This window comes from Salmo trutta, unplaced genomic scaffold (assembly GCF_901001165.1).
Source record: "Salmo trutta unplaced genomic scaffold, fSalTru1.1, whole genome shotgun sequence".
NCBI lineage: Eukaryota > Metazoa > Chordata > Actinopteri > Salmoniformes > Salmonidae > Salmo > Salmo trutta.
Window position 1 is genome coordinate 39,657 of NW_021823190.1, and position 13,020 is coordinate 52,676.

Sequence of the window (13,020 nt, forward strand, 5' to 3'; positions counted from 1 at the left end):
AACTCCACAGCTAGCTATCATATTCAATATGTTTCTATAGCTCAACCGGTTTGCCAAGGAATGCGGTCACTTGTGTTAGTTAGCAGCAGAGGACCGTTGGTCCGAGCCCGGTACGGGGAAGATGTACTGTTAGGAGAACACGGCCGCCGCGTCGTCCTCGGCTAACCGCGCGTCGCTCCTCGGCTAACCCCCGGCCGCCGCGTCGTCCTCGGCTAACCCGCCGCGTCGTCCTCGGCTAACCCGCCGCGTCGTCCTCGGCTAACCCGCCGCGTCGTCCTCGGCTAACCCGCCGCGTCGTCCTCGACTAACCTGTTGTAAGCCATAGTGGAGGGGCTGTGCTCTCTCCCTCTCCCTCTCATGTGGTCTCTCCCTGGGTCTCTCTCTCTCCTTCTCCCTCTTGTCCTCCCGTCTGGGTCCTGGTCCCGGTCCTGCTGGGTAGTAGTACAGTAAAGAAACATCAGGTCACACTGATTGATTGGTTATTGATTGACAGGTTGGTTATTGATCACTAGTAAAAAACAGCTGACACCCATAAACAGTTTGTAGAGGCGTGACTAACAGAGTAAGGGCTGGGGATTCAATATGATCCTGCTTTGTCAGCTATGACACTGTTAAAGGGCAATGTTCCTGTGTTCACGGAGACCGTAGTCACGGTAACCGCTGCATATGTCAGCTCAATCAGATATGACCTTTAAATTCTGCTATTACACAGATCTGCCACTGATCACATTAAATAAATACATTGTCCATACCACCCTCCTGTTTAGGTGTACCTGGAGGGTAGTAGTCCCACTGTTTAGACTGGTTTACCTGGAGGGTAGTAGTCCCACTGTTTAGACTGGTCCATCATAGGAGGCCATGGAGACACCACACCTGGCATAGGAGGAGGGTAGCCACCTGGAGACAGAGACATTATAGTAGTGAGGAGGAGGAGGAGGAGGAGGAGGAGATACTGTAGTGAGTAGGAGGAGGATATACTGTAGTGAGGAGAATATACTGTAGTGATGAGGACATACCTGTCATAGGAGGAGGGAAACCACCTGAGGGACAATAAACATGATGGATTATTACAATATTGTGTGTGTACATATCAGTGTGTACCCACCTAATAAAACTTACACGTGGAGTTAAAATACATCTCAAATCAAATACGGCCGAGACGATAGCAGTATCGTAACAGACTAAACTGTTTGGTGCTTTAAAAACCTGCTGGATGTAAAATATGGTGTGCTACAGCTTGGAAAATAAATAAATGTGACTCTGGATGCCATCATAATGATGTTTGTTTCCAACATAATGATGTTTGTTTCCAACATAATGATGTTTGTTCCCAACATCAGGGCTGTTTCCATCAAAATGATGTTTGTTTCCAACATCAGGGCTGTTTTCCATCACAACGATGTTTGTTTCCATCACAACGATGTTTGTTTCCATCACAACGATGTTTGTTTCCATCACAACGATGTTTGTTTCCATCACAACGATGTTTGTTTCCAACATAATGATGTTTGTTTCCAACATAATGATGTTTGTTTCCATAATGATGTTTGTTTCCAACATCAGGGCTGTTTTCCAACATAATGATGTTTGTTTCCAACATAATGATGTTTGTTTCCAACATAATGATGTTTGTTTCCAACATAATGATGTTTGTTTCCAACATAATGATGTTTGTTTCCAACATAATGATGTTTGTTTCCAACATCAGGGCTGTTTTCCAACATAATGATGTTTGTTTCCAACATCAGGGCTGTTTTCCAACATAATGATGTTTGTTTCCAACATAATGATGTTTGTTTCCAACATAATGATGTTTGTTTCCAACATAATGATGTTTGTTTCCAACATAATGATGTTTGTTTCCAACATCAGGGCTGTTTTCCAACATAATGATGTTTGTTTCCAACATAATGATGTTTGTTTCCAACATAATGATGTTTGTTTCCAACATAATGATGTTTGTTTCCAACATAATGATGTTTGTTTCCATCATAATGATGTTTGTTTCCATCATAATGATGTTTGTTTCCATCATAATGATGTTTGTTTCCATCATAATGATGTTTGTTTCCATCATAATGATGTTTGTTTCCATCATAATGATGTTTGTTTCCATCATAATGATGTTTGTTTCCAACATAATGATGTTTGTTTCCAACATCAGGGCTGTTTTCCAACATAATGATGTTTGTTTCCAACATAATGATGTTTGTTTCCAACATAATGATGTTTGTTTCCAACATAATGATGTTTGTTTCCAACATAATGATGTTTGTTTCCAACATAATGATGTTTGTTTCCATCATAATGATGTTTGTTTCCAACATAATGATGTTTGTTTCCAACATCAGGGCTGTTTTCCAACATAATGATGTTTGTTTCCAACATCAGGGCTGTTTTCCAACATAATGATGTTTGTTTCCAACATCAGGGCTGTTTCCAACATAATGATGTTTGTTTCCAACATAATGATGTTTGTTTCCAACATCAGGGCTGTTTTCCCAACATAATGATGTTTGTTTCCAACATAATGATGTTTGTTTCCAACATAATGATGTTTGTTTCCAACATAATGATGTTTGTTTCCAACATAATGATGTTTGTTTCCATCATAATGATGTTTGTTTCCATCATAATGATGTTTGTTTCCAACATAATGATGTTTGTTTCCATCATAATGATGTTTGTTTCCATCATAATGATGTTTGTTTCCATCATAATGATGTTTGTTTCCATCATAATGATGTTTGTTTCCATCATAATGATGTTTGTTTCCAACATAATGATGTTTGTTTCCAACATAATGATGTTTGTTTCCATAATGATGTTTGTTTCCATCATAATGATGTTTGTTTCCACCATAATGTGTTTGTTTCCATCATAATGTTTGTTTCCAACATAATGATGTTTGTTTCCAACATCAGGGCTGTTTTCCAACATAATGATGTTTGTTTCCAACATAATGATGTTTGTTTCCAACATAATGATGTTTGTTTCCATCATAATGGTTTGTTTCCATCATAATGATGTTTGTTTCCAACATAATGATGTTTGTTTCCAACATAATGATGTTTGTTTCCATCATAATGATGTTTGTTTCCATCATAATGATGTTTGTTTCCATCATAATGATGTTTGTTTCCATCATAATGATGTTTGTTTCCATCATAATGATGTTTGTTTCCAACATAATGATGTTTGTTTCCAACATAATGATGTTTGTTTCCATCATAATGATGTTTGTTTCCATCATAATGATGTTTGTTTCCACCATAATGATGTTTGTTTCCATCATAATGTTTGTTTCCAACATAATGATGTTTGTTTCCAACATCAGGGCTGTTTTCCATCATAATGATGTTTGTTTCCAACATAATGATGTTTGTTTCCAACATAATGATGTTTGTTTCCATCATAATGATGTTTGTTTCCATCATAATGATGTTTGTTTCCACCATAATGATGTTTGTTTCCATCATAATGTTTGTTTCCAACATAATGATGTTTGTTTCCAACATCAGGGCTGTTTTCCATCATAATGATGTTTGTTTCCAACATAATGATGTTTGTTTCCAACATAATGTTTGTTTCCAACATAATGATGTTTGTTTCCATCATAATGATGTTTGTTTCCATCATAATGATGTTTGTTTCCAACATAATGATGTTTGTTTCCAACATAATGATGTTTGTTTCCAACATCAGGGCTGTTTTCCAACATAATGATGTTTGTTTCCAACATCAGGGCTGTTTTCCAACTAATGATGTTGTTTCCAACATAATGATGTTTGTTTCCATCATAATGATGTTTGTTTCCATCATAATGATGTTTGTTTCCATCATAATGATGTTTGTTTCCATCATAATGATGTTTGTTTCCAACATAATGATGTTTGTTTCCAACATAATGATGTTTGTTTCCAACATAATGATGTTTGTTCCAACATAATGATGTTTGTTTCCAACATAATGTTTGTTTCCATCATAATGATGTTTGTTTCCATCATAATGATGTTTGTTTCCATCATAATGATGTTTGTTTCCCAACATAATGATGTTTGTTTCCAACATAATGATGTTTGTTTCCAACATAATGATGTTTGTTTCCAACATAATGATGTTTGTTTCCAACATAATGATGTTTGTTTCCAACATAATGATGTTGTTTCCATCATAATGATGTTTGTTTCCATCATAATGATGTTTGTTTCCAACATCAGGGCTGTTTTCCATCATAATGATGTTTGTTTCCAACATAATGATGTTTGTTTCCAACATAATGTTTGTTTCCAACATAATGATGTTTGTTTCCATCATAATGATGTTTGTTTCCAACATAATGATGTTTGTTTCCAACATCAGGGCTGTTTTCCATCCATAATGATGTTTGTTCCCCAACATCAGGGATCTGTTTTCCTAAAGAAGGTTAATCTGCTTTGTGTTTTGTTTCCTTGCCACGATACTAACGAGTATCGCGATGCTGGTATCGTACCGGCCCCTAATATCAATCAAACTTTGGATCAAGTTCATAAATGGATACTACCCAACTGGACCCTATTTCCCTATATAGTGCACTACTTTTGACCCAACCCCTATTGGCCCTGCTAAAAGAAGTGCATTATATAGGCCTAAATTGGGTCCCCATCCTACATATGTTGCTAAATGAAGCCCATGGATTGATTTAATACAATTTAATATAATAACTTATTAATTGAAATTGATTGAGAGTGAGGCGCATCCGAAATGGCACCTTAGTCAACGGTAGCGCACTACATAGGAAATAGGGATCCATTTTGGACAGACTTATATATAATAGATACTGATTTGAAGTGATAGTGTGTGTTGTCGCCCCCTACCTGTGGGGAAGGGGTATGGTGGAACGGGACGGCCATCATATCCACCTGGATGCCCACTGCTAGAAATAAAACACGCAACAAAAACGTTTCAATATATCAAGTCGTCATGATCATTTTATCCAAAACTTTAGATGCCAATTACCATATTGATCCAATCAATCATATTAAATGTATATTTCAGGATATTGACAATAATGCTCTTTATCTACCTCCCCAGAGTCAGATGGACACCATTTTTATGTCCCTGTGTCCAGTATGAAGGAAGTTAGAGGTAGTTTTCGTGAGCCAATGTTAAAATAGCGTTAGCGCGTTGACTGGAAGTCGATGGGTATCTACTAGCATGCTAGCAGATACCCATAGACTTCCAGTCAACGCGCTAACGCTATTTAAACAGATCAGCTCTTTTGTAAATAATTGGTTTAACAGATCAGAATTGGGCTGCCTGTGTAAACGCTGCCTTAGATCTCTACAAGTACACAGGAGGGGAGAGGCTAGGGGTCAATCTATCGATGTCTATAAGGTGGAGCTGTGGAGGTGTTCTTACCTGTCCAAGGTGGGGATGAGAGAGGGAGGGGGGCCGCTGGGAGGAGGGAAACCTGCACACACACAGCGTTACTATTAAGACACACACACACACACTCTAACTGTTGAGTCTATTCCGCATTATGACTATGACATCACCACACTGACACATTCTAACTGTTGAGTCTATTCCGCATTATGACTATGACATCACCACACTGACACATTCTAACTGTTGAGTCTATACCACATTATGACATCACCACACTGACACATTCTAACTGTTGAGTCTATACCACATTATGACTATGACATCACCACACTGACACATTATAACTGTTGAGCCTATACCACATTATGACATCACACACTGACACATTCTAACTGTTGAGCCTATACCACATGACTATGACATCACCACACTGACACATTCTAACTGTTGAGCCTATACCACATTATGACTATGACATCACCACACTGACACATTGTAACTGTTGAGCCTATACCACATTATGACATCACCACACTGACACATTCTAACTGTTGAGCCTATACCACATTATGACTATGACATCACCACACTGACACATTCTAACTGTTGAGTCTATACCACATTATGACATCACCACACTGACACATTCTAACTGTTGAGTCTATACCACATTATGACTATGACATCACCACACTGACACATTATAACTGTTGAGCCTATACCACATTATGACATCACCACACTGACACATTCTAACAGTTGAGTCTATACCACATTATGACTATGACATCACCACACTGACACATTCTAACAGTTGAGCCTATACCACATTATGACTATGACATCACCACACTGACACATTATGACATCACCACACTGACACATTCTAACTGTTGAGTCTATACCACATTATGACTATGACATCACCACACTGACACATTCTAACTGTTGAGTCTATACCACATTATGACTATGACATCACCACACTGACACATTAACTGTTGAGTCTATACCACATTATGACTATGACATCACCACCTGACACATTCTAACTGTGAGTCTATACCACAGTATGACATCACCACACTGAGGCATTCTAACTGTTGAGTCTATACCACATTATGACTATGACATCACCACACTGAACACATTCTAACTGTTGAGCCTATACCACAGTAGGACATCACCACACTGACACATTATGACCTCACCACACTGACACATTCTAACTGTTGAGCCTATACCACATGGACTATGACATCACCACACTGACACATTCTAACTGTTGAGCCTATACCACATTATGACTATGACATCACCACACTGACACATTGTAACTGTTGAGCCTTATACCACATTATGACATCACCACACTGACACATTCTAACTGTGAGCCTATACCACTTATGACTATGACATCACCACCCTGGACACATTATAACTGTTGAGCCTATACCACATTATGACATCACCACACTGACACATTCTAACTGTTGAGCCTTACCACATTATGACTATGACATCACCACACTGACACATTGTAACTGTTGAGCCTATACCACATTATGACATCACCACACTGACACATTCTAACTGTTGAGCCTATACCACATTATGACATCACCACATCTAACTGGGTACATTAAGACATAAAGCTGTATAGTATTCTAATATGTGGAACTCCTCAGTCTTTCCCACATCATGAATGTCATTGTGTATTTTGTGTAGTAATAGTGAGTATAGTTGGAGTATTGTTCTTACCAGGAGGAGGGACATTCATAGGTATTCCTACCAAATAAAAACAAATTGTTAGCAAATTCCTCTCTGTGGGAAAGTTAAACAGGGTGAATTTCAAATGTATAAAAGGGAGAGAAAGTTAGAGCCTGAGAGAGAAATGTGGGAGAGAAAGTTAGAGAGGGAAAGAGACAGAAAGCAGGAGAGAGACGTCGGGCGAGAGAGAGAGAGACGTCGGGCGAGAGAGAGAGAGACGGCGAGAGAGAGAGAGAGCGAGAGCGAGAGAGAGAGAGACACACGTCGGGCGAGAGAGAGAGAGAGACACGCGAGAGAGAGACGGCGAGAGAGAGAGACACGGCGAGAGAGAGAGAGACACGGCGAGAGAGAGAGAGAGACACGGCGAGAGAGAGAGAGAGACGGCGAGAGAGAGAGAGACGGCGAGAGAGAGAGACGGCGAGAGAGAGAGAGAGAGAGAGACGGCGAGAGAGAGAGAGAGAGAGAGACGGCGAGAGAGAGAGCGGGAGAGAGAGAGAGACGGCGAGAGAGAGAGAGACGGCGAGAGAGAGAGAGAGAGAGACGGCGAGAGAGAGAGAGAGAGACGGCGAGAGAGAGAGAGACGGCGAGAGAGAGAGAGACGGCGAGAGAGAGAGAGACGGCGAGAGAGAGAGAGACGGCGAGAGAGAGAGAGACGGCGAGAGAGAGAGAGAGCGACGGCGAGAGAGAGAGAGAGACGGGAGAGAGAGAGAGAGAGAGACGGCGAGAGAGAGAGAGAGACGGCGAGAGAGAGAGAGAGACGGCGAGAGAGAGAGAGAGAGACGGCGAGAGAGAGAGACGGCGAGAGAGAGAGACGGCGAGAGAGAGAGACGGCGAGAGAGAGAGACGGCGAGAGAGAGAGACGGCGAGAGAGACGGCGAGAGAGACGGCGAGAGAGACGGCGAGAGACAGAAAGAAAGATGGAGAGAGAGAGACAAAGTTCGAGAGGTGTAGACTTACTTGGTGGGGGGATGAGAGGGGGAGCCTGGCTGACGTTGGGAGGAGGGGGGGAGGAAGGGAGGAGGGATGTTCGGGGGGAGGGGGCCGGGGGGGAAGAAAGGGGGCATCTTGTTGGGGTTTGGCTCAGCGTCCGACGACGAGTGTTCCGAAATCACCTAGACAACGAAGAAACAGCCAAATCACAAGCGGGTATGTGATTCAACAGCCAATGGAACGGTTACATTGACTTCTATGAAGGTCCTTTCATTTCCCTCATTAAAATGCAAATCATTTTATAACATTTCTGACATGTGTTTTTTCTGGATTTTTGTTGTTGTTATTCTGTCTCTCACTGTTCAAATAAACCTACCATTACAATTATAGACTGATCATTTCTTTGTCAGTGAGCAAACGTACAAAATCAGCAGGGGATCAAATACTTTTTTCCCCCACTGTATCTCTCCAGGTGTGTGTGTGTGTGTGTGTACCAGGATGTTGTTTCTCTAGGTGTGTGTGTGTGTGTGTGTGTGTGTACCTGGATGTTGTTTCTCTCCAGGTGTGTGTGTCTACCTGGATGTTGTTCTCTCCAGGTGTGTGTGTCTACCTGGATGTTGTTTCCAGGGTGTGTGTGTACCTGGATGTTGTTTCCAGGTGTGTGTGTCTACCTGGATGTTGTTTCCAGGTGTGTGTGTACCTGGATGTTGTTTCTCTCCAGGTGTGTGTGTGTACCTGGATGTTGTTTCTCTCCAGGTGTGTGTGTGTACCTGGATGTTGTTTCCAGGTGTGTGTGTCTACCTGGATGTTGTTCTCTCCAGGTGTGTGTGTCTACCTGGATGTTGTTTCTCTCCAGGTGTGTGTGTGTACCTGGATGTTGTTTCCCTCCAGGTGTGTGTGTACCTGGATGTTGTTTCTCTCTAGGTGTGTGTGTGTGTGTGTGTGTGTGTGTGTGTACCTGGTTGTGTATCTCTCTAGGTGTGTGTGTCTACCTGGATGTTGTTTCCCTCCAGGTGTGTGTGTACCTGGATGTTGTTTCCAGGTGTGTGTGTGTGTGTGTGTGTGTGTGTCTACCTGGATGTTGTTTCCCTCCAGGTGTGTGTCTCTACCTGGATGTTGTTTCTCTCCAGGTGTGTGTGTGTGTACCTGGATGTTGTTTCCAGGTGTGGTGTGTACCTGGATGTTGTTTCCAGGTGTGTGTCTAGGATGTTGTTTCCAGGTGTGTGTGTCTACCTGGATGTTGTTTCCAGGTGTGTGTGTCTACCTGGATGTTGTTTCCAGGTGTGTGTGTCTACCTGGATGTTGTTTCCAGGTGTGTGTGTGTACCTGGATGTTGTTGCCCTCCAGGTTGTGTCTTCGTCGTCCCTCCACTCTGCTGATGGTAGCAGTCCCTCCTCCAATCACGTCGATAGTTCCACTGGTCTTCCTGAACACAACCACACGTGAGTCATTGAGAGACCATCTTCCCCAGAACAACAGGAGCGGTCACGGCTAAGTGCCTTGCTCAAGGGCTCATGAGATTTCACCTAGTTGGCTCTGGGATTCCAACCTTTCGGTTACGGGCCCAATGCTCTAAACCACTAGACTACCTGCCGTCTACTCAGTCATTAAATCTGAGTTTACAGTCTATACTCTCTACCAACTAATACACCACGCACAGTACCTAACCACACACACACACAGATCGGTACCTAACCACACACTGACAGATCACTACCTAACCACCACACACTGACAGATCGGTACCTAACCACCACACACTGACAGATCACTACCTAACCACCACACACTGACAGATCACTACCTAACCACCACACACTGACAGATCACTACCTAACCACACACACACAGATCGGACTACCACACACTGACAGATCACTACCTAACCACCACACACTGACAGATCGGTACCTAACCACCACACACTGACAGATCACTACTAACCACCACACACTGACAGATCACTACCTAACCACCACCACACACTGACAGATCGGTACCTAACCACCACCACACACTGACAGATCGGTACCTAACCACCACCACACACTGACAGATCGGTACCTAACCACCACCACACACTGACAGATCGGTACCTAACCACCACACCACTGACAGATCACTACCTAACCACCACACACACACCTGACAGATCACTACCTAACCACCACCACACACATGACAGATCACTACCTAACCACCACCACACACACACTGACAGATCACTACCTAACCACCACCACACACCGACAGATCGGTACCTAACCACCACACACCGACAGATCGGTACCTAACCACCCACACCGACAGATCGGTACCTAACCACCACACACCGACAGATCGGTACCTAACCACACACACCGACAGATCGGTACCTAACCACCACACACCGACAGATCACTACCTAACCACCACACACCGACAGATCACTACCTAACCACCACACACTGACAGATCACTACCTAACCACCACACACACACTGACAGATCACTACCTAACCACCACACACATGACAGATCACTACCTAACCACCACCACACACTGACAGATCGGTACCTAACCACCACACCACACTGACAGATCGGTACCTAACCACCCACACACTGACAGATCGGTACCTAACCACCACACCACATGACAGATCACTACCTAACCACCACACACACACTGACAGATCACTACCTAACCACCACACACACACTGACAGATCACTACCTAACCACCACCACACACTGACAGATCGGTACCTAACCACCACCACACACTGACAGATCACTACCTAACCACCACCACACACTGACAGATCACTACCTAACCACCACCACACACACTGACAGATCACTACCTAACCACCACACACACACTGACAGATCACTACCTAACCACCACACACACACTGACAGATCACTACCTAACCACCACACACACACTGACAGATCACTACCTAACCACCACACACACTGACAGATCACTACCTAACCACCACACACACACTGACAGATCACTACCTAACCACCACCACACACTGACAGATCACTACCTAACCACCACCAACACACACTGACAGATCACTACCTAACCACCAACCCCACTGACAGATCACTACCTAACCACCACACACAGACAGATCACTACCTAACCACCACACACTGACAGATCACTACCTAACCACCACACACAGACAGATCACTACCTAACCACCACACACACTGACAGATCACTACCTAACCACCACACACACTGACAGATCACTACCTAACCACCACCACACACTGACAGATCACTACCTAACCACCAACACACACTGACAGATCACTACCTAACCACCAACACACACTGACAGATCACTACCTAACCACCACACACTGACAGATCACTACCTAACCACCACACACACTGACAGATCACTACCTAACCACCACCACACACTGACAGATCACTACCTAACCACACCAACACACTGACAGATCACTACCTAACCACCACACACACTGACAGATCACTACCTAACCACCACACACTGACAGATCACTACCTAACCACACACAGACAGATCACTACCTAACCACCACACACTGACAGATCACTACCTAACCACCACACACTGACAGATCGGTACCTAACCACCACACACTGACAGATCACTACCTAACCACCACACACACACACACAGATCGGTACCTAACCCACACACTGACAGATCACTACCTAACCCCACACACACTGACAGATCACTACCTAACCACCACACACTGACAGATCGGTACCTAACCACCACACACCACACTGACAGATCACTACCTAACCACCACCACACACTGACAGATCACTACCTAACCACCACACACTGACAGATCACTACCTAACCACCACCACACTGACAGATCACTACCTAACCACCACACACTGACAGATCACTACCTAACCACCACACACTGACAGATCACTACCTAACCACCACACACACAGACAGATCACTACCTAACCACCACACACTGACAGATCACTACCTAACCACCACACACTGACAGATCACTACCTAACCACACCACACACTGACAGATCACTACCTAACCACCACACACTGACAGATCGGTACCTAACCACCACACACTGACAGATCGGTACCTAACCACCACACACTGACAGATCGGTACCTAACCACCACACACTGACAGATCGGTACCTAACCACCACACACTGACAGATCGGTACCTAACCACCACACAGATCAGTGACAGATCACTACCTAACCACACACACTGACAGATCACTACCTAACCACCACACAGACAGATCAGTGACAGGACACTAAAGTCAGAAAGGACAACACAGTATTACTAATACACACACACGATGTAGAATCTGTTATTACATGCCTATATCACCTGTCACACACACACGAGTCAATGTACATACATGTGTTGCATTTAAATGTGTTTACTGTTGCCATGGTGATGACTCCCGTTAAACTTAACGTTGCCGTGGTGACCATTGTTGTCTACCACGTTGTGCCCTAACGACGTGATGCGACTACGACGTTGGTTACTAGTTTATTGGCTGAGGGAACTTAAAATGAGGTTATTTTTTCTGAAATAGCATCTGGAAAAGACACAATAGTGTACATGAATGTATCAGTGTGTTGTGTGAACAAGCCCCATCCCACTCACGTATAGTAGGACATGTCCTGAACAGGAGGAGCAGTCCACTGTGGGGGGGAGATCCTACCATCAGAGGGGAGAGGAGGAGGAAACAGTTAGACCTCCCCTCACACACTCAGAGGAACTCATTCATGTGTACAGTGAGAGGAGAAGAAAAAAAAGGAAGCAAGCTTGTGTGTGTCCGTCCGTCGTCTATCCGTGGTCTGTCTGTCGGTCCGTCTGTCCGTGTGTCTGTCTGTCGGTCCGTCTGCCTGTCGGTCACTGCCAGACCGTGTTTTGCCAAATCCT

General features: G+C 43.6%; 1 protein-coding gene and 1 long non-coding RNA gene across 2 annotated transcripts; both read right to left on the reverse strand.

The window, feature by feature from the left end:
* Nucleotides 1-258: 258 nt before the first annotated feature.
* LOC115189534 (pre-mRNA 3'-end-processing factor FIP1-like) lies at nucleotides 259-7,165 on the reverse strand. The gene is made up of 6 exons (XM_029748147.1): nucleotides 7,132-7,165; nucleotides 5,401-5,452; nucleotides 4,857-4,915; nucleotides 1,017-1,040; nucleotides 811-897; nucleotides 259-431 (listed from the first exon to the last, which is right to left on the reverse strand). The coding sequence occupies exons 1-6, from the start codon at nucleotides 7,148-7,150 to the stop codon at nucleotides 259-261; spliced, it is 414 nt and encodes a 137-aa protein (XP_029604007.1). The 5' UTR covers nucleotides 7,151-7,165.
* Nucleotides 7,166-8,205: 1,040 nt separating this feature from the next.
* LOC115189537 (uncharacterized) lies at nucleotides 8,206-12,837 on the reverse strand. Its single transcript, XR_003876939.1, has 3 exons — nucleotides 12,742-12,837; nucleotides 9,397-9,496; nucleotides 8,206-8,252 (listed from the first exon to the last, which is right to left on the reverse strand). It is a non-coding gene; the product is annotated as an uncharacterized LOC115189537 (long non-coding RNA).
* Nucleotides 12,838-13,020: the final 183 nt, after the last annotated feature.

What these genes read in the sequence shown, in the direction of transcription:
- LOC115189534 (XM_029748147.1), bottom strand. An exon ending in CTCATCCCCACCTTGGACAG is followed by an intron (nt 4,916 to 5,400) that starts GTAAGAACACCT and finishes TTTTATTTCTAG; the next exon opens with CAGTGGGCATCCAGGTGGAT. An exon ending in TTTCCCTCCTCCTATGACAG is followed by an intron (nt 898 to 1,016) that starts GTATGTCCTCAT and finishes CTCTGTCTCCAG; the next exon opens with GTGGCTACCCTCCTCCTATG.